We start from the raw sequence: 21,392 nt of genomic DNA, 5'->3' as shown, positions 1-21,392 counted from the left end.
GGAGAGGGAAGAGGGCTGCCAAGTTTGCCCATCTTTTTTTTTTCTTTAATGAATCAGTTTTAGAGAAAGAGAAGAAAGACGAGAGAGGAGAGAGAAATAATGTGTTCCACTTATTGATGCATTCATTGGTTGATTCTCATATGTGCCCTGAGGAATTGAACCCACAACCTTGGAGTATCAAGTCTATGCTTTAAACAACTGAGTGACCTGGCCAGGGACCAAGTTTACCCTTCTTTTTTAATTATTATTTTGTCTTATTTTTTATTTTGTTTTGGTGGGGGGGCAGGGTTAGGGTTTTGTTTTGGTTTGGTTTTGTCCTTCTTATTAGTGTTGTCAGGGTAAATTCCTGTGAGCTGGTGACAGGTCAGACTGGCTGGCCCACCACCACCACCACCCTCAGTTACCACACCCCAGACAACCCCAGTGTCCTCACTCTCAAAGCGCTTTCCCCTTTAGCTTTCTCTGCATCTTAGCAGCAACCATGGAAGGCAAGCGAAAGCCTGGCCCCACTTCCCCATTTTCCAGAAGGGCAAAACTAAGCCTGGATAAGCTCAGTGATGTCCACAGTGAAGACCAGGAAGACGAGTGGGAGCCCAAGGCTCTAACACCCGGAGGCTCTCAACCCACTCGAGGAGAAGCTCTGCCTTGCCCCACCCCACTCCCGGCCAAGGTGGACAAAACGTCTTCAAAGCTAGCCTCCAGACACCTGGAGTGGAAAAATCTTTATTTCCTCTGGTGGAAGGGAAAGCTGAAGCGGGGTCCACCTGGGAGGGAGAGGGGTGCATAGGGCCGCAGAGCATCTGTGAAAGGAGCCGCAGAGGCTGGGGCAGCAGTTGAGCCCTGTCATTTGTGGTCCTCCAGGAAGAAGTCATTGTAGGCCATGCACAGCGTTGTCAGGAACACCGAGTACTCCTTAAAGTCGATCTCCTGGTCGCAGTTTTTGTCAAGGCTCTTCATCAGGTCATCGATACTGCCCTCCTGCATCTTCTTGGAGGGCCCAGGTACAGGGACACATCAGCCAGCCCTCGCAGCCCTGCCCCACCCCCGCAGGTGCCTCCCACCCTGGGAAAGGCAGCCTCACGGTGACCCCCACCTGAGTCGGCAATGCCTGAGCATCTGGACCCCCAGACCCTCCCCAGCCCACACCCAGCACAGGGCCTGGCACAAAGCAGGGGTGTGGGGACCTGACACCTGAACTTAAATAAATTACAATAGGAAGGCAAGGCCACCCTCCCTCTCCCCCACCACTTTCCACACTCCGGATTTTATATAACACCTGACAGTAACCGCTTGGTGACAATGTGGCATTGAGCATGACCCGAGTCTCTGACTTATGCTGTCCCTATGGCGGATAGGTGAGGACTGACCCATACTACACATCTATCCCTGACAGCAGTGTTGGGAGCTGGGGAGATGCAGTATCCTGCCCTGCTAGCAGAACTTGCAGGGCAGCTGGACAGAGATGAGTGCCTGGCGCCCAACCGTAATCCCTGTCTGGTCCCCTGCCCTCCCAGCCCAGCTCCACCAAGAGAATGGAGACAGGGCCCTGGAGTGGTACACAAAGAAAACACAGACACCCTGCCCTCCTCTCCTCACAGGGGGAAGCTCCAGCCTTTCCACAGGAGACAGGACATCGGGACATACAGAGATGGAAACAGCTTGTCTGTGATGCAATCCTTGTCCCCAGTCTGGGCTCCTGTTATAGAGCCAGACCCTCCCCAGGGCCTCTGTCCTCCTGTAATTAACCCCTACTGGACCCGGGGCCCCTCCCTCTGCCCTCATTAACTCCAGGATGCAGAAAATCTGGCAGGAAGGCCAGAGAGTAGGCCTGGTGACATACACACTTGCTTCAGTCCCCTGCCCACAGGGGCACACTTGGAGGAGCTCCTCTCTGGGGAGGCCCTCCAGGGTTCAGTATGACTGAATTTTAAAGGGCAAGGGAAGAGTGATGCACAGGTCTTGCCTGGAATTCCAGCTCAGCCTCTCACAAGCTGGATGTCCCTAAACAAGTCATATAATGTATGTGAGACTCAATTTTTTTAACTGTAAAAATAATACCATAACTACTTCCTAGGCTGTCCCCTCTGCCAGTTACCTCTCTCCCAACATCTGCATCTGGTAACAATCAGTTCCGCCTCCTTCCAAACCTGTGTTCACAGACTGGCAGAACTATCCTTTTGGTTCCTGAGGCAGCACCAGCTGAGAGCTCTGCTTGGGGGGGCTCTGCCCTTCAGCGGTGTCCAGCCCAGCCTAGTCCCCCTGCGTCCCCTCATCCCCTGCAATGCCTCACATAGGCTCTGCCACCCCTGTGTGGGCCTGGCCTCAAATCAGAGATTCCTTGATTTCATTCTCTAAAGCCTCACCCAGACTTCCTTCCTCCCAGTGAAATCCGACTTACCCCGCAGCCTAGAGATCTAGAGTTCTGTTGGCCTAAGGCGCTCACCTTCTTCCTTTGGTCTCTGTCCCTTTTGGCCACCCTGCTCCTGGCTGAGACTAGAGTGCCCTGTGGGTAGGTGTGTGTCCCCTCATTCTGGGTCTCTATGAAGGCAGGGCTGGGTCTCCCACCTCTACTGGGACTCCACGACAGTGGTATCAATGCTTCGGTGCTTCCTCTTTTTCTCTCTCCATTCCCATGGGGCCCACAGGGAACACATGAACTTGGGTGGGTGAGGGGGCAGCCACCTACCTCGCCCAGACACAGCTCCTTCTTGATCAGCTCCTTTAGTTCCTTCCTACTCAGGGTCAGTTTGCTGCCCTCTCTCCCCGAATATTTGTGGAAAGTGGTGACCATTGTGGCCAGGGCCTTCTCAAGAGGGGTCTCCATGCTGGTGTGCAATTCTGGAGGGGAAAGGGAGGGGACAGGTCATATTTCCTGGGAAGCCAGGTCTTCTGCTGCCCCCTATCACTAGCCCATCTCCAAGACCCACCCCTCAAGGATCAGAGACTGGAATCCATGAAACCAAATCCACCAACAGGTGGACTCAAGTGTGTCAAGGATGGTTCTAGTGAGAGCCAAGCTCGAGTGGAACAGCCAGAGTGGTGAGACTGACCAGCTCCCGAAGGAGACTGCACACCGCCCTGCTCAGGGGGTGTTAAAAAGGGGGTCTAGGGGCTGAAGTAAGACAAGATGAACTCTCCAAAAGAAGAACTGGTGATAGATGATGGAGCAGATAAAAGGTCAGGATTTCCTCCCTGCCCCATCCAGCCTAGACATTCCTTTCGAGAGGCACCCTAGTCACCCTCCTTTGCCTCCTGTCCTATGTGGGAGTTGGGAACAGGGAAAGGAGAGAGTTCAGAGGTTGGAGGGGGCTAGAGCTGGACCCAGGAGATATGATCTCAACAGGAAACAGAACAGAGGTGATTGGACTTGTCCAGCTGGTCTCCAGTCTCTGGCCCAGAGAACTGTGCCGGGAGACTGGCCCCGAGGCAGCAAAGGGGGTGCACTTATTGAATTCTCCAGATCATTCTGACAGCTGGATCCAGAGGTAGCATTGGATGGGGCCCTCTGGTCCATCAGCACAGCCACACCCACCCAAGTAAGGAGGCAGCTGGAGCTCCTGTGACTCAGACTTGAAAACCACTTCCCCCTTTAGGAGGAAGGAGGCAACACCCAAGGAACTTGGAGGCTTCAGGTAAATCTGCAGAGTCCAGAGTAAGCAGAAAGAAGCTGCTAGCTTTCATTGTCAAGCCAAAGACCACCCCATGATTCTTGAAGTGGACCTGTCATTCACCTCACAGCTCCCCAAAACCTCAGCTTCTCCCCACCTTCTGGAGACTCAGCCAGGACCAAAGTGGAGGCAACCCTAGAATCCCTCTCAGGAAATGCTGAAAGCCACAGTTCAAATGCTCTCTCTGTTCTCCTTTCCCTAAATAGATGCCTACTCATTGGGCCGGGTCTCCCTTGGTGGAGGTCGTCATGGCTTATCACCCTCTGGCCTCATTGCCCAGCTTGCCCTACCATATAGATGAGCAGGAGATCAAAAAGAAGGACTCACCAAGGAAGGACCAAGCCAGAGAACTCACGCAGCAGAAACAGGCTCCCTTCCACTTTTCTCCGCCTTTATTCCCTCTCTCCAGTCCCCAGGAAATTAACAGAGGGACAGAGCCAATGAGAAGGGGCCAGGGACATGAAGAGACCCAGGTCAGAGTCTCCTGGGACAGGGTTGGGGAGAAATCCCCTCTGCCAATCTCACCTTTCTATTTCCAAAGGAAGGGACGTCACACTGAGCCCACTGTGACTTACACATCATCAGCTCTGGAAGCTTTGTTTCCCCACAGAAACCCAGAATTCACAATCTGATGGGTCAATAGAGCAGAAGAGAAGCCAGGCTATCCTCAAAAGAAGACCCAAGAGGAGTGGACCAAACACAGGGTATCTCCCATGCCCCAGGCTGCTGTCCACTTGGGCCCTCCTAACCTCTTCAAGAGCAGAGCAGACACACCTGGAGATGGGAACTAGATGGGAAGATGTTTTTTGTCAAGGCGATGGTCCAGGTCACTAGTTAGTATAGAGCTTAAGGTTTTGAAATGGCTTTCAAATGAATGATTTCTTCTACACCTCATTTAACTTCCTGAGAAAGAATTGTCAGAGATTCTTGGGCTGGAGAACTGGAAATCAGGGCCTGGGGAGGGGGCCCGGGAAGGGTAGTCCTGGTGATGGGCTAGAGGTTTGGATTGTGGACAGCAAGTTCCAGGTGCAGTAATGAATGGGATAGGGGTCAGGGAGAGTTGCCTTATCCCAAGAGAGACTCATTGTTCTACCACGAACCAGGGCAAGTCTGAGAACAGAACAGAGTTGGGGCTTAGCACCTGTGGCTGCTGCAACCCCACCCTAGCTTGCCTAGGTCTTCTCTGCAGCCCCACTCCACTTCCACCCCCAGCTGGCAAGGCTAGAAAGGCAGCAGGGACTGGTTGCCTAGCAACAGAAGTTTCCGAAGCAGAGAGTGAAACTGGAGGAGGCTCTGGGGAGGGCACTCCCCAGGGTTATGGGCAGACTTGGGGCAGGGCGGAAGGCAGAGAGAGAAGAGGGAAGAGCCAAACTTTTTCCTCGACCAAAGTTCTACCAAAGTCTCTGTAGTCACACTGAGGGAATATCTGAGTCACCTACCCCATTCTTCTGAAACTTGAGAGAAAAACACAACATAATGAGAAGAAAAAGGGAAAGCTTAGAAGGTCAGGGGGACAAATACCCCCTGCCTCTGGACCTGCCCTCTACTCAGCTCTTCCCTAAAGGTCCCCACACCACTCAGGTGTGGCCTGGAAAGCTAACCTCAGTCCCACTCACTGGAGGCTGAAGCTACTTCCCTTTAACCTACAGAAAAGCAATGCCATGCCTGATATTTTGGGGGTGGGGGATTCTCAATTTTATTTATCAGATCATATGTCTGGAATTTTGCCTTCAGAATTGTGGTCGCCTCCCACTGTCTCCCTCACTGTCCTCCACTCACCCCCTCCGAGCTGCTCTGTCCTTCTGTGAAGGAATGTGATCCCTAACTAATAACAGATCTCACTCATCCCAGGACCTCTGGGACAAAGACGGGGGGGTTAGAGAAGGACAATATTCTCATGCTCTTGCCAACAGCTGGGTCTCCCTCCAGGTCGCCCCTTCGATCCGATCCTGTCCAGGGAGGACTCACCCATGCCTGGGGGTTTAAGTCGTGCCCTGGAAGGAGGTACCAGGACGGAGCCCGCCTCCACATCCCACACGGCCTCCCCGTGACTCAGCCCGTTCCCCCACTGCACCCTCAAGGCACACAAGCTTCATCCCAGACACCAACCAGGAGCAGATGTGACCTTCCACCCATCCCAGCCTTAGTCAGAGGTCCGGCCAGAGCCACCGTTGGAGGGGTGGGAGTAGCAAATGCCCCGACTAAGATCCTAGAGCTGGCACATTCCAAGCCTCTGGGCGTCCCTTTATCTGCATTTGGTCCACTCAGAGTTGACTCTGTCACACACATACACACACAGAGTCACACTACATCCCTCCCCCATCCTCCAGTTCTCTCCACAAAACTGCAGCTCAACTCCCATATCCCTTAGCCCCCACCCCATGCCCCTAGTGTCTTTCAGACCATTAGACTCATACATAGTTTTCAAAAATCTTTATTGAATTTGATCAGCATCCTGCACACATCCGGAGGAGCCAGGATGAGGCTTGTGCCCACTGCCCACAGGGAACACCCCAGCTGGCAGGCTCCCACCGCATCTGAGGAGCCCTCATTTCTTCCGGGGCTGCTTATCAGGGAAGCCCTCGAAGAACTCGTTGCACATCATGGCGATGCAGGAGAGGAAGACACAGTACTCCTGGAAGTCCACCTCGTTGTCCTTGTTGCTGTCTAAGTTGCTCATCAGTTTCTGGAATGCTGCTTCATCTGTCCTTTTCTGCAGGGGGAAGAAGCTACAGGTAGACACCAGCACCCCAAGGGATGGAGCCAAGACTAGACCAGGTTTCCACATGCAGACGGGCTCAGGAAGGTGCAGCCAGTGCTGGGGGGTACAGCTTTGGAACTCTAGCCTCCAGAACTAAGCTAGGCCAGGAGGTGGGTTCCCTGCAAATGAGGAAATCTGAGTCCCAGGATGTTACTGGAAAAGGGGACCCCATCTTCCCCCAAGGTCTTTTTGAGAATCCAATTAGCAAATGGTCATGAAAGCAGTACATAAACTGCATCAAGTTTGATACAGGTAGAAGCTGTGCCTGATCAGGGGAAATAAGCAGGTGAGTGTCTCCTTCATTGTCTTCACATCTAAAAGCCAAATAGAAACTCAAAAATTGTTCTTTGCTGGAGTGATGGTGGACCATCCTGGTTCACAGATCTCAGCTTTGCACACTGACTACCTCAGGATGTTACTTAGCTTCTCTGAGCTTTGGTTGCCCTTCAGTGAATTTGTGCAAAGCCCCTGGCCAATCGTCAGGCTGGTAACCTGCCTGTTCATTCTCAACCACCTTTCTGCTGGGCACCAGGAAGTAAGTGGTAGGTGCTCGCTCTGTCTCCACCCCAGGCAACCAGAGCAAGCTCTCTGCCCCACCTTCCCCAACTCAGTGTTAGATGCCAGCTGCAGCCACTGCTCTGCAGAAAGACTCGTGCCTCCCAGGGCCCTAACCCCTCCTCTGTGGGGGATGCCCCACAACGGAGACTCAGAGACTCGTTCCCAGGCAGTAGTCACTCACCCCCAAGAAGCTGGGCATCTCCCGAGTCAGCAGGTCCTTCAGCTCCGATTTATTGAGCTTGAACTTGTCACCTTCCTTGCCCGAGTACTTGTGGAAGGTAGACACCATCACATCCAGGGCCTTCTCCAGAGGGTATGCCATGGTAGCAGTCGAGATCTGCAGATGGGGGGTCACAGAGGCCTCCTTATCTACCCCACCCCAGCTATATAATTAGAATGCTTCACCCCACCTCCATCACTCAAGTATCCTTGGTAACATTCTACTCCCACCACAGGGGGAGCCCAGAAAGGTGGGGCTCAAGCTCCTGGGGGGAGCACAGTGGGAAATGTATGTTTTGGCAGGACACACTTGCAGGATCCACTGCACAGGCTCTGGGTTTCAGGCAGCAAACTCCCGGGGCCTCACTCGGTCCACTCAGCCCACAGGAGCCCGCCCAGCTCATTCTTCCCCCTCCCAGTGTTGGGCGAGGCTGCTGGAGCCTGCCCAGGAGCCTGTAGCGGAAAACACCAGCGGTCTAGCATAGGGAGGGGCAGGGTGAGGTGGCAGTCAGGGATGCCGGGGAGGCTGAGCACCCATGGGCCGGACTGCTGGGTGCTGGGCAGAGGTTCACGGACACTACCGGACAAAAGCTCACAGCTACCTTCTGCCTCCACTTTGCTTCCCACACCAGAGTATGCACACACAAGCCCGTGCAAGCCAGCAAACACAAGCCAATGTGCACACCCACAGGTCACACGTACACCAAACATACTAGAGCAACTGAACGTACTATAGCTCAGATCCAGCCACCTGCACACATCTTTCTCTTTGTTTTCTCTTTTGCACATGCAAGGGTGTGCACGGCACACACATCCCACACCAAAGCCTCCACCTTGGAATCTCACATCTGGACCTCATTAGCACATCTGGCCCCTACCAGCCACCTCTTTTTCTTGCCCTGAGCCTCAGCCTGCCACCTCTTGCTTGCCAGTCAAGTGACCACAACTCACCAGTCCAAGAGAGAGGAAGCGCTGAGGAGAGAGGGTTGGGGAGACAGGAAGAGTGGGGAAAGCCCAGCGGTCTGACCTATTTATACCCCAGCCAGGCCCTGCCCATGGCAGCGGATGGGGGAGAGCAGGAGGCAGCCCTCCTGCCTGGGCCAATGTGGTGCATGCCAGGGCCCCCTCCACCAGCCCAGCCTGGAAACACAGCTCCCTGCCCTGAGGGGCCAAAGAGAGACAATGGGGGAGCCCAGTGGGCACAGGCAGGGGCCTCAGTGAGGTGGGCACCCTCCCCCCACAATGCACACCACCCGTTCAGCCTGAGTTTTAGGTACCTGAAGGAAGGGGCAGTCTATGCCTGGGAATGGGGAGCAAAGAATAAGTGGTCCCACCCGGCAGCTAGGAAGGGGATCCAGGTATGGTGGGTGGTGGGTGGGAAATGGCCCTGGAAACGTGACTGCCCAGGAATTAAGGGACAGGACCCCAGGCTCCTGTGTGTGTGACAGAGTTGACTCTGAGTGGACCAAAGGCAGATTAAGGGACCCCCAGAGCTTGGAATGTGCCAGCTCTAGGATCTTAGAGCAATTGGGACAGCTCACGCTGCCTTTCTCCCCTCCCCGAAGGACTCTCTACCATGCTGAGTGAGGCTCAGGGCAGGAGCTGGAGGTCTGGGAGGGGGAACAGGCTCACACCTAAATGAGGCACTGGGACCACGGAAGCTTGTCAGTGGAGAAGGGAACCTGGGTGAGGTAGTGATGAGTAGGGAGTAGGAATCAGGTGTGGGAGCTCAGGGATGGATTGGCGGTACCAGGAGCAGGTGGGGCAGGGAGGGCCTCCACAGTGGGAGTTTAGAATTGGGTGGGTGTCTAATGAAAAACGGGGTAGAAAGTTAGACATAAAATGACACAAAATGGGAGAGTTAGGGATCAGGGTTAGCCCCTCAGGGTTGGGGTATGAATTCAGGGACTGAGTGAGGGTCAGAAGCGGTGGTTAAGACCCTCAAGTGGCTGTGGCTTCAGGGATGGGGTACACCTCAAGGTTTCCCCTTCCCCTCCCATTGCAAGGCACCCCTCCCTGGCTGGGACAATACCCTAATCAGATCTCAGGCACCCTAATCCAATTAGTGCTGCGCTCTGGGCTCACACAGCCCTGGGCAGGGAACAAACCCGCCCCAGGCCCACAGCCCCGCCCCCACGGCCCCACCCTCATTCACAACATCCTGTCAGAGGGCTGACTTGGTCCTCAGGCTGCCCACTCTCCCTCCCCAGGCTGCCCTCTCTCCCTCCTGAACAGCCCAAAGAAGCTTGTCCCTCAAAGACCCCAGAGAGAGAGAGACCCCCAGCCTCACCTGGACATCGGCCTTGTGTAGATCCCACCCTCTCCTGCTGGACCATAGAGACCATTTCATTTCTACAGTGTCTGAAACTGCCCTCCGCCTCTTGTTCTCCAGTGGAAAAGGCCAGGGAGGAGCTAAGAAGTCCGCAGACTTTGCCCCAAGGCCCTGGCTGTCCTCTTAAAAGAACCAAATCCAGCCAAGTGACACCAGTTCTTTATTAAGAGTTAAGTAGGCTTGCTCCTGTCGTGGTTTCCTTTGTGCACATACTCGGTCAGGCCCAGAGGGCCTCAAAACAAATCCCCACCCCTGCCCACCCATCTCAGGCCACGGACGGACTCGAGGGTGGCTGGCGTGCACATCACTAGCTGTGATCCTGGAAACAGGTCCCTCATGTGCCCCCTACCATGGGCAAAGGGAGAAAACTCCGATGGGGATACCGGGGGCAAAACTGGGAGACTCCTGGTGCAGAGGGTGTAGGAGAGAGGGGATGGAGGTGAGGGCAACATGACCAGGACCACCTCAGGGCAGAGATGGAGCAGATCTGAGCAGATCCCGGCTTGCAGGGGCCCCACCTGCTGGAGCAGAGGCTACTGGGAGCAGGGAGGCTACTGGGAGCAGGGAGGCTCCGGGGGGCAGTCCTTGAAGTAGTCGTGGCAGTAGGTGCAGACGCAGGCAAGGGAGCGCACATACTCAGCAAAGTCCACCTCGCAGTCTTTGTTGGTGTCCAGAACGCTCATGAATTTATTGTAGTCACACTCCCGGAACTCAGTCTGCGGGGGGTTGGGAGGGATTGATGGGGGCAGGTTGAAGAGGTCAGGACACCTTACACACGCACTGCTTCCCTCCCCTCTACTCCTGCGTGATCCCACCCACCCCCAACCCACACCCCTTTGGGGGCCAGCCTCACCCTCCCCACCCTGATAACTCACCACGCCAACCCCCTCCCAAACCCTCCTTCTTGGGTCCTGTACTGAGCACCGGCTCTTGACACCGAGTGCCTCTATGCGTTAGGCATTCTTCCCAAGCTCTCACTCCATCCTCCCAGCAGCCCTGAAAACCAGCAGGGCTGATGAGGAAACGGAGATTCCGAGTGTCAGTTCCCTTCCTAGTGTCCCCTCCCTGTGGTCTAGCCTCGCCCCTCTTGCTGTCCCATGCTCGGAGCTCGTCCAAGCAGTGCTTCCCTGCAGGGTCGGTACCCCAGGTGCTCACCGGGGTCCAGGTGGGCAGCTCCTTCTGTAGCAGCTCCTTGAGCTCTGCCTGGCAGAGCTTGTGCTTGTCCCCACAGCGCCCCGCATATTCTCGGAAGGTGCACACGATGGCAGCCACCGCCTGTTCCAGAGGCCTGGCCATCCTCACTGTTACAGAATAAGGATGTGAACCACAGCGGAAGCCCCAGTCCCCCCCCCCCCCCGCACCTGAATCCTCCATGTTTCTGGGCCTGCTCCCAGGCCTGTCTTAATCTCTACCAAACTTCTGGCCCTACAAGCCCCTTCTCCTCTGAGCAGCCCACCCTGATTATACCAGTGTCACCTAATCTACCTCCCTACTGCCTATCCCTCCCACCTGGACATTATTTTCCTGGACAGAGGTCTCATTTCCCCATCATCTTGGCATAGGGACTCCCTGATTCTCTCCACATTTTCTCATTCCAGACACCCAAGAAAAATCTATTCCTTCTGCACCACCCTAGAACATATAGCCCTTAGCCCTGGAAGCTTCTTCCCCTTCAGGACCCCAGAGCTTCTGTAGAAACTTACTCAAAAAGACCCTTGCCCCATGCTCCATGCTCCCTGTCCTCAGGTTCTTGAAGAAGCTGGGTATTCTTAGGAAAGGTCAGGTCCAAGAGGGACCCCCGCTGCCTCACCACTCCTCACCAGCCCTCCTCCCCTGACTCAGGGAAGCTGCATCCAGAGGAAATACTTCTGGGACCCTCTTGCCTCTCACTAGCTGTGCAACCCTGGACGAGCCCTTTACCTTGCCTGGGTCTCAGGTGCCTTATCTGTAAAGTGGGGTCAATCCCATCTCAGCCCCAGTCAGGCAGGTGCCACATCTATAAAGTAGGGCCAGTCTTACCTCACAGGCCCAGATGGGGAGCTAGATCAGGTATTTGCCTATCTCTAATCTGCCCCATCTGCGGCCATCCCATCTTCCTGACCCTTGGGGGTCTTGTGACAGAAAGCTCTGCATAGGGGTACCCTGTTCTGTCAGAGGGGAAACCCTTTCTGGAATTTCCCTCCACCCCATTCCACTGGCTCCTTTCACTGGCCTTCTGGGAGGACACTTCCAGCCTGGGGAAACCATAAGGCAGCCGGGGAGCCAAGTGTTGTTTTCCTGTGAGCCCCGTGACTCACTCCTGATTCCCTCAGGGGATAGGAGTCTTACAACATAGGAGACCCAGGGCCAAGCCTCTCCCTCTAATGATTCCCCCTCTGCCGGGCCTATGGAACAAATGGCCAGCAAAATGGTTGTGGCTGTGGGGGAAGAAAAGGCCGGGGGAGATGGGTCCAAGCACTCCCAGGGGTCTCTTTGTGGCAGCCCAGGATGGGAGCAGGGTGCCCAGGTTCCCAGGAGGAGAGAGGGCCATGATCCCAGACAAAGGAATCTCAGAGGTGCTCAGCTGCCCTCCTAGGCTCCCGCCAGCCTGCCCAGTGCCACCACTGTTGCTTTTCCAGAAGCTCTGTGCCTGTAAACTGGAGGGAACCCTCTCTTCCTCCAAGCAGTCTGACTTGCCTCGACCCGCGGTCAGCAAAGAAGAAAGAAGGCAAAGGGGAGGAGGAGGGAGCTAACTGAGGGCAGCACCAGTGCTTTTAACCCATTGCCCCCACCCAGGCCCAGACCTCAGCTCTGCACACCCCCTAACCCAAACTTCCCAACAGCCCCTCACCGCACAAGGGAAGCCCTGAGTCCACTACATCTGACTTCCCTCACCTCATCAACCCCTGCTGTGGTTATCCCTCCAGCCCCATGCCCAGCCCTGGGCCAGGAGACAGGTCCCGCGCTGCCTAACACCCCGACCAGAGCAGGACCCCAGCAGCTGGCACTCACCACTGGTGTTGGTGTTTCAACTGTAGGAGCCTAGAAGCAGCACGCCCCTATTTGTAGTCTGCCAGGGAAGGAAGAGGGCAATTATAGGAGAACCCAAGCAGGTCAAGCGGAGGATGCCCCCAGGGGCTCCCCCTCTTTCCGGCAGCACCTATTACTGGGGCTGTCACCCACCCACCTATCCACGCACACATCAAAGGCCCAGTCTGGGCCTCAGTCATCACCCACTTCATTCCTCCTCTGCCCTCCCCCAGAGCTGGGAACTGGGGCGGCCTCTCCCCCAGCTCCTTCTGGACTAGTCCATCACTCCCACCCCCTACACTTCACTCTGGACAGGCACCACAGAATACTAAGTGGGAACACACTCTACCTGGAGTAAGTTTGTACCCCAGAGAACCCTTGTGCCAGGGGGATCTTGGAACATCTGGCTGAGCCTGTCACTTACAGATGACAAGAAGGAAGCCAGGGGACATTCCCCTGCCTGATCTCCATTGCTTTGCATTTGGTTGCTTTGGGCTGGTGACTGTAACTGCTCACTGCCCTGAAGAGATCACCTGTAGGATGTGTGAGGGAAGAAAAAATTTTATTTTACCCTTCTAAGTTCTTTGGCTGGTCTAATAATCAAATGAACAGGAGAAAAATATGGTTAACTTTGTATGTACAGGGGTCTCCATAAGAATATGGGGTCTACAGGTGGTCAGACAAGAGGGGTGATAAGCTATTAGGAACTAAAGAGAAGGGAGCTAGGGTCTGGGGCTTCAAAGGAGAGAAAGACAATTCACATGGAGGTGGAAAAACAAATGTTTGCTGGGCCCAGAAGAGACAATGGGACACAAAGAGGACTCTCTCCGACGCTGGAAGAGTCTCCCCTCCCCCACCTGATTCTCCCCTCCCCCACCCAGCCCACATTCTTTGCAGATCTTTCTGGTAATAGTGCTGTTCTTGGACCAGGTCCTTTATTTAAATTCTTTTAGGCAGCTAAGAGGGACATAAATACCCTTCCTGAGACTTTTGGACATCTATTGTCTTCAGCTCAAAGAATCCGCAAGCCAGGGTGGTGCATTCTGGGGATACGCATTCTGAACCCCTACAGATGTCTTTGAGACACAGGAGGAAAATGTGTTGCTCATAGGGGCACTCGCAGTGGTCTAGCTGGGCTGAGTTCTCCCACCAACCCCTGCACCCCCGGCCCCCACCACTGCCAAGGTGCCTTAAATGAAGGTGGACCGCGGAAATGTGCCTGGGCCGCCTATTTCCTGTCTTCCCCAGCCCCCTTCAGCACCACCGTTCCTTGCAATCCCATGAAGTGGGTGGGATGGGTTTCCTCTGGTTTTTAAGCTTAAACCATTTAGGGTCACAGCATAATGGAGAGGAGTCCCCCTTGTCTCCCCACCTCGAGTGGACCCTGGGCTTTAGCTCTGTCTTCTTCACTTCACAAACCAACAAAACTAAAGTTCTTCTTGGTTAGTTCGGTCAGTGCCTTCAGGGCACAAGGGGCCCTGGTGCCCTGCTCACCTCCTGGAGTCTGCTTTTACTTAGACTGTGATTTCTTCATTCCTTACTGCTTTGTCAGAACTTACATACTTGAAAAAAATTTTTTTAATCTGTGCAGCATTTCTTGATGTTTTTAGCTGGAGCAGGCACAGATTTCCTTGTTACCAGAAACGGAAATCCCTCTTGCGGGGTTCAGAACAGGCCTCTCCGAGAGGTAACACTTGGGCATGTGATTTATTTTGAACTGAAGGCAATCGAGACCCTATGGGCTCATGAGAACAGTTTACCTCTCCCTTAAAGAATTTAAATTAGTGGCTTTGTCCATAATAAGAGTATCACCAGAAATAACTTTTACGAACTACCTACATGGCAGTGCAAACATCTAATTACTGAACACCGGCTCTTTTTATCATCCTACCAATAAGCCTCCCCTCTGAAGCCCCACCTCCTGACCCCATCCTTGGCTCAGAATGTCATACATACCTCATTTTAACTTTCTGTCTCTGAACCCTGCATGTATGTGGGGTCTCTGACTCTCTCGTGTATGTGGGGTTTCCATGTGTACATCTGTAATTAAATTTGGCTATTATCTTTTGTTAATCAGGCTCATGTTGATTTATTAGACCAGCTGGAAGAACCTAAAATGGGTAAAGGTAAGTTTCTTCCTCCCCACACTTCATATTCCTTCTTCATTCCTTATCCCTGAGCCTGAGAGACCCCTTCACATTTCACAACGGAGAACCCAAGACCCAGAAGAGTGTTGGACAGGGAGGAGAGGTCACGTGCCAGGCCTCTGAAGAAGCCCCAGCGCTTGTGGAGGTAGACCAAGAAATGACATCATGAGCTCACCCTGGGTCCCCAGCACCCAAACCTTGCCTGCGCCATCATCTCCTCGGAGACAGCCCCTGTGGCTGAGGGGAGTAAACAACGGGAGAGAAATGGGGGCTGTGATTAGACCTGTTTTATAGACAAGGAGTTATAAGGAGCAGGGCTCAGAAGTGGGGGCTGGAGTGGACCAGCAATTAACTCAGTTCTAGGTCAAGCATTATTCTCACCTCTTATAGCCCAGCTTCCCCTCCAGCCACCTCTTGGCAGCAGGTCACTCCCTTACCTCCACCATCCCTCATTTTCCTCATCTGTCAGTGACCGAGGATAATAATGGGGACCACTTCATAGGATTGCTGTGGGGTTTAAATGAATTCATTTACACGAAGTTTCTATATAAGTGTGCCTGGCTTTTGGTAAGGGCAGAAATGTGAAGGTAACTTGTTCAAGGTCCTGTAACTAATCAGTGGCAGGGCTTAGAGCCATTTATTATTCATATAAATATTTAGAGACACCTGTCCAAGGCATTGAGGATATAGCCATAAGAAAACAAACTGCCATAGTCCCTGTTCTGTGAAGATGACAATTGAAAGCCAAACTCAGACAATAACAAATACATATGCGATACACTGTAAGCAGGCAGATTAAATGCCAGGGAGAACAGTAAGCAGGGTTGAGGGGAAGAAAGTGGTGGTGGGGCCCAGGGAAATTTATACAGGTGGCCCGTCAGAGCAGGGCTGGGTCGCCAGGCTCCCGAGCTACATCCTCATCTCCCAGCCTCTCATGTTTCTCAGCCTCGATGTCTCACCTTTGTTTGCCCAATGGGAGAGGCTGAGATTTCCAGAGCAGGGCAGGCTGGAGCGGGCTGGGGGATGGAGGGGGGGTCTGAGTATAGGCATTTTGGGCTTGGAGGACCACCAGAGAAAGAACCCTTGGTGGGACACTTACTCCAAGCTCCAGCACCCTCTTGCCCACCTGATTTGAGCACACCTTGTACCTAGTTTGGACCTTAATTTCCTTTTCTCCAAAATGTGTTGGGAAGATTCCTAGGCAAGACTCTGACGTGAAAGTCTTGCTATTACCGTCGACAATTCGGGCAGAGGTCTCAGTCTCACTCAACAGTCGCACATAGTCCCCTCGATGGAGGCAGCACAACGGAGGCAGCAGGGAGAAGGGAGGTGGAGGGAGAGAGCCAGGCCCTCCGCACCAGGTCATTTCGTCCACCTTCTACCTCCACGCAGGCAGAGGGCAAAGCTGCAGCCTCTCTTCCCTTGCTCCCCAAGCTCTCCTCACAGTAACTGGAATCTTCCTGCACTGCTGGGAGTGCTGCCCAGCATCCACCGGAATCCCCCTTTCCACAGTGGTTCCAAATGCACGTCACAATAACTGCCCCTCTGAGGCCCTGATGGGACCAGTCCTCCTTTCCCACCCCCACTGTCTACAATGTCCACTTGATTCTCCACCCTGGGCTGGAGCCCTGCCCTTGGCCTCTCACCAGAACTCTCGGGTGGGATATGGAGCTGACTCTGAGAAGTCCACCACGTAGGGAGGGTCTGTCCCCGCAGAGGTAGCACCAGAGTGTAAGGGTGAGAGCAGATGCCATCTTGCCTGGCAGGACTTCTTACAGCACTGACCCTCTCCCCAGCTCTCACTACCTCTGCCCCTCGCCATCACCCCCATCCCTTCACAAAGGCCTCCCGGCAAACTGCCTTGGGCCCTGAAGGTCAGGTCTAGTGCTGCACGTCAGAGAGAAAGATGAAGTGTCCCAGAGCACCTGGGTGCTTACGTGCTTGTGCCAGAGGACTTGGGCCTGAGGGACAGGGTGACCCATGGGGCCAATGAACCTTGTCACACTGATCCACCTCCATTCCCATCACCTAAGGCAAGTACAGAGAAAGCGTGGGAAGGGGTGTTTGATTCCCGGGACTAGAGCCAGGGAGGCCTTCGCTCCAGGACTGGGGGGTAGGGTAAGAAATGGGATCAAAGAGAGCCTGTGGGGTTTAGACCTACTACCCTTCTTGACTGACAAGTCAATGCCCAATTATGCCCACTTCCCAGAATGGCGCAGTGAGTTGGTGGGGAGATCAAGTGATTTAAAGACAGGGAGACCTAAACAGGGAGAGCCCTATTTCAGTCATTCCCCTGTCTCAGAACCCACCTTTGCTTTAAGTCTCTCTTTTCTTAGCGGGTCAATAGGCTGCCAGGGGCTTACCTCAAAGACCAGAGACCAAAGTGACAGTAGGACCCGATGGAAGGTGAGATGTGTATACCTAAGGCTCTCTCTCCTCCCAATCACAGTCCCAGTGGGAGGGGAGAGAGCACCTGGTCAGCGGTCTCGCATGCAGAGCTATTTTCCTGATCCTCCTGCTCTCTGCACCAGCACAGAGATGTGAGAGGAATGTCGGGACAAGGAAAGATTGTTGAGATCAGTTAAGAAAGGCTGACGTTTGTTAGATTGTCAAATGTGCGGAAGGAAATTAGTCCTGTTCAGTCCCTAGCCAGCTGAGGCCAGTCTCCACCAGCCAAATAAGCCCCAGCACCTGGAACTGAGCCCCAACAGAGTCTGGGGTCCACGGTGAACTGTCAGACTATAATATGCTACCACTAGCAATTGGGCCTTGTTCCCCATTGATCCAGAGCATCTGGACTCTGCTCACCTAGAGTCCCTGTCACCTGACACAAAGCCAAGGCTCTGGAGGTGGCTCGGGGAAGGGGAGGAAGGCACAGACTGCCACCCCTGTGTTGCATAGGGGTGAGACCTTTTCTCCGAGACCCAGGTCAAGACCCAGCACGGCTCTTCTTAACCTCTCCCAGCCCCTACTTCCTCTTCTGTGAAGGGCAAGAACTGATGGCAAATCCCTTGTCCAATGCCGAGGAGTCAATGAGATGGCGCTTGGTGCTCAAACAGGCTCAGCACAGAGCCCGGCCAGAGGAAGTGCTCCTGAGTGGTGGGTGTTCTTTCCTCCCAGTTTCCTCACCTGTAAAATGACCTAATAATAGCGCCTCCTGGTGTTACCATGAGGCTCAGATGACAATGTACGCTAACAGAGCTTTGAGAACTGCTGTGGAAATGTTAATTGCCATTATCGTGATTTCCTGACCTATATTCACTGGCTCCCTTTCCTACAGAATATTAGGAAGGTAGGCTTCTCATTTTTTTATTGCTAGAACATACCTGGCCTTGCCTCGCCAGCCCCAGACATGCCGTTAAGGCAGAGGAGTAAGTGAGAACAAGCAAGTTGTCCCAGCATCTCCTCACTCGGCTCCTCTCCATCTCTGGGGAGGAGGAACTCCAGGCACAGCCTTGAACTAATCCGGCAAAGGGTGGTGGGGTTTTTCTTTGGGTGTTTCCGAGGGAATGGGCCCTGAGGCAGAAGCCTGCCATTCTCCCGAAGTTGTGAGTCTTTTGAATAAACAACCTCTTTCCTTTTTCACCAAGCCCCTGCCTCTGGAGTTTGCCTATGGGCAGCGGGCAGTAGAACCCCATTTCTGTTCAGTAACAATCCCAGTCTACTCACAGAACCTTAAGGGATAATAAATTTACATTTTAACTCACCAAGTGTTGGGGTGGTTTGTTCTACAGTAACAGGTAACCAGAAGAGTATCTTTGAGTCACTGAACCAAACCTGAATTGCATACACCAGACTTGCTATTGTATAAAGCATTTAAATGCCAACATTTAATAAGGTTTCCTGTAACTCACAACTGAATATATTCCCAACTGGTAGAGAATTTAGCAACTAGAAGTGAACTCCATTTTAAAAAAAAGGAACCAAAAATGTGGAATTGGATGAAGAGAGAAAAGAATAAAATCTAAGGACCTAACCTTTGCAAATTGGAAAATTGATGACCTTGTTATGAGATGGCAAAGCATGGTCAAACCATCATCTGATAATGCTCCATAGGATGCAAAATATATGGCAATTTTAGGGAAAATGGTAGAAAAAATCAGAATGTTGTTATGAACAAGGTGCTAGTAGCTTTCAGCAGAGACCAACAGGATAGGAATGAACTCTGACTAGAGCTAGCCAATCTGAAAGCAGATATGAAAGGAAATACAGCTTTGCTGGAAACAGCCTATGGCCTGCAATTAGACAAGAAGTCCATGGTACGCAGCCTTGCTGGGTGACTAGACTAACTCACATCTCTCAAGCAGATCCTAATGCCATGACTGCTTGCAGTACTGAATGTCAAAGTCTATCCTTTGTTCTAAGATTATATCTTTCCTTCTTCATTGGAATTTTCTCTTTTTTTTATGAAATGATAGTGATAGTAGACAGAATTTGCCTTTTTTAATATCTTTATTTGGCAAAAAAAAAAGTTAGCAAACTATCTCCATTTCCAAATTTTTACTGGTATTTGAAACCCCAAAGTATGAGACCTCAGGCCTTGGGGAGACTTCTAGAAGGAGAGTCGGGGCCCAGAAGGGGGTCAGATCCAGGAGGCCTTCGGTTTCCAGCACTCCAACTAAGCCAGCCAGGTTACAGGGCATCACTGGATGATTAAAATTTTATCACCAAACAACAAAGTTTACTGAGCACAAAACTAAAAAGATAGGAAGTCTTCCTGGGCCCAAGAGACCAATGGCAGGGAGTCGAGAGCTCTGCTTCAGGACTGGTCTGGGAAGCCCTGGAAGAAGTCATTGCACATAACAGTGACCAGGGCCAGAAAAATACCATACTCCCAGAAGTCCACCTCCTGGCCGCTGTTATCATCCAGGTCTTCTATGAGCTTCTTCAGGCTTTCTTCATCCACCTTCTCCTGAAGGCAAGAGAGAGTGGAGTCATCACCAGGCAGCTCTCCACCCGCCTCTACCCCAAACACACAGTCACTGATCAGAGCCCAGTTCTCCCTGTGAACTGGGCAGCCTGGTAAGCAGGGTGGGGGGGAGTTGGGGGAGAAAGAGAGCCCCTGGGAGCTACTCAGAGGCCCTGTGAGTGAGGACAGATGGATGCTCATTGGTAAGAACATCCAGCTCTTCCTGCTGAGAGTGGGGAGCATGCCGGGTACCCCCTAAGCACGGGGTCAACTCTACTCCCCACAGGAGCCCAGTGAGGTGGGTATCATAACCCCCATTTTGCTGACAAAGAAATAAAGCTTTCTGGAGCCACTGCCACTCTTCATCATCAGCAAGTTAAATTCACAAGAAAGCAAACTTTTTAAAAAGTCCTCACTCAGGGATATGTTTATTGATTTCAGAGTGAGAGGAAGGGAGGGGGAGAGAGAGACATTGATGTGAGAAAGAAACATCAATTGGTTGCCTCCTGACCAGGGATCAAATCCACAACCCAGGCATTTACCCTGACTGGGGATAGAACCCACAGCGTTTCGTGTGTCGGACGAAGATCCAACCAACTGAGCCCCCCAGCCAAGGGAGGCAAGGCAAACTTTTTAATACTAGCCAAAATGAAACTAAATTTTTAAAGTTTGGCCAAAGAAATTGAATTAACTTTTAACTGATTTTAGAGAGACAGAGGAAGTACGGTGGTAGGGGGTGGGGACATCACTTTGTTGTTCTACTTATTTATGCATTTGGGGGTTGATTTTTATACATGCCTTGACTGAGGATTGAACCCACAATCTTGGCGTATTGGGACAATGCTGTAACCAACTGAGCCACCTGGCCAGGGCCCAAAAATTGTTTTAAAGGAATAAAGGACATACCTCCTAGGTTCAGAGTCTAAGACCTGACTTAGGGATTATCCAGTAGTCAGTATGGGGAGGACTTTCAAATGAAAGTTGAAAGTTGAAAAGTTGACTGCATTTCTCTGAAAATATCTCAGGGGTGTGTCTTAGCTGGACCTTTCTTCCCCAGCACACCTTAGTGTGGCATATATATATATATATATATATATATATATATATATATATATATATATATAATGGGAGAGAGAGCACACTGTGCAACCTTGGGCCAGGCACTTCCCTCTCTGGGCTCTGGTTTGTTCAACTCTCCAATGAGGATAGAACAGCCAGACTTTGAAGGCACTGACAGCACATCCATTCCCTGGAGAGCTGCAGGGAACAGGCAGTACTAGGGCTCTCGCACGTGGGCCTCTCTCCCACTCCAGCGAGGCCATGAAGGGCCCAGCCCCACCCTGGTGTCTGTGTCAGCAGGAGGAGGAGAGAAGGGGTTTAACTGGTGGCCCCACACTCGCACAGCAGGGCCCTGCCACCCCAGGCCAGCCCCACTCAGCCCTGCAAAGCTGGGCAGCTCTTTTTCAGAAGTTCCTTCAGCTCCTTCTCAGCTGGAACTTGTCACACTCTCAGCCGGAGTACTTGGGAAAGGTAGTGACCGTCACAGCCAGCCCTGCTCCAGGGAACTGCACATCCTGGATCTGGGACCCAAATAGGTGACGTGATGGCGACACCTCAAACCCGTAAAACCCACTCTGCCCTTGTGCCCCAAACTGCCCCTCCAAACGAGGAAGGCAGGGTCTGTGTGTCCTCCTCAGTCTGACTCCCCAGGCAGGGGCCACACCTGCACCTCACACTGAGGGCAGATCCTAAACCTCCCCTTGTGTATGGAAGTCCCCAAGGGCAGGGC

General features: G+C 52.8%; 4 protein-coding genes across 5 annotated transcripts; all 4 read right to left on the bottom strand.

The window, feature by feature from the left end:
• Positions 1-684: 684 nt before the first annotated feature.
• S100A5 (S100 calcium binding protein A5) lies at positions 685-4,008 on the bottom strand. 2 transcript variants are annotated; one of them, XM_037162495.2, is made up of 3 exons: positions 3,996-4,008; positions 2,687-2,838; positions 685-987 (listed from the first exon to the last, which is right to left on the bottom strand). In XM_037162495.2, the coding sequence occupies exons 2-3, from the start codon at positions 2,822-2,824 to the stop codon at positions 844-846; spliced, it is 282 nt and encodes a 93-aa protein (XP_037018390.1). In that variant the 5' UTR covers positions 2,825-2,838; positions 3,996-4,008; the 3' UTR covers positions 685-843. The 2 variants fall into 2 exon arrangements, 1 of the variants encoding a protein (XP_037018390.1); XR_005084859.2 differs by lacking the exons at positions 2,687-2,838; positions 3,996-4,008 and adding an exon at positions 2,444-2,571.
• Positions 4,009-6,086: 2,078 nt separating this feature from the next.
• Positions 6,087-8,242, bottom strand: LOC119061752 (protein S100-A4). The gene is made up of 3 exons (XM_037162389.2): positions 8,158-8,242; positions 7,169-7,324; positions 6,087-6,381 (listed from the first exon to the last, which is right to left on the bottom strand). The coding sequence occupies exons 2-3, from the start codon at positions 7,307-7,309 to the stop codon at positions 6,217-6,219; spliced, it is 306 nt and encodes a 101-aa protein (XP_037018284.1). The 5' UTR covers positions 7,310-7,324; positions 8,158-8,242; the 3' UTR covers positions 6,087-6,216.
• Positions 8,243-10,089: 1,847 nt separating this feature from the next.
• On the bottom strand, positions 10,090-11,635 carry S100A3 (S100 calcium binding protein A3). Its single transcript, XM_037162403.2, has 3 exons — positions 11,558-11,635; positions 10,694-10,839; positions 10,090-10,254 (listed from the first exon to the last, which is right to left on the bottom strand). Exons 2-3 carry the CDS (start codon positions 10,832-10,834, stop codon positions 10,090-10,092), a joined length of 306 nt encoding a protein of 101 aa, XP_037018298.1. The 5' UTR covers positions 10,835-10,839; positions 11,558-11,635.
• Positions 11,636-19,169: 7,534 nt separating this feature from the next.
• Positions 19,170-21,176, bottom strand: LOC119061799 (protein S100-A2). Its single transcript, XM_037162474.2, is given in 4 exon segments — positions 19,170-19,603; positions 21,038-21,087; positions 21,090-21,155; positions 21,158-21,176. Coding segments are annotated over 4 exon segments (285 nt in total). The 3' UTR covers positions 19,170-19,453.
• Between the last annotated feature and the right edge of the window lie 216 nt (positions 21,177-21,392).

This window comes from Artibeus jamaicensis, unplaced genomic scaffold (genome assembly GCF_021234435.1).
Source record: "Artibeus jamaicensis isolate MK-2021 breed Jamaican fruit bat unplaced genomic scaffold, CSHL_Jam_final contig_447, whole genome shotgun sequence".
NCBI lineage: Eukaryota > Metazoa > Chordata > Mammalia > Chiroptera > Phyllostomidae > Artibeus > Artibeus jamaicensis.
Note: the sequence above shows the minus strand (reverse complement) of the source record. Positions and strands in the feature narration are given on the sequence as shown.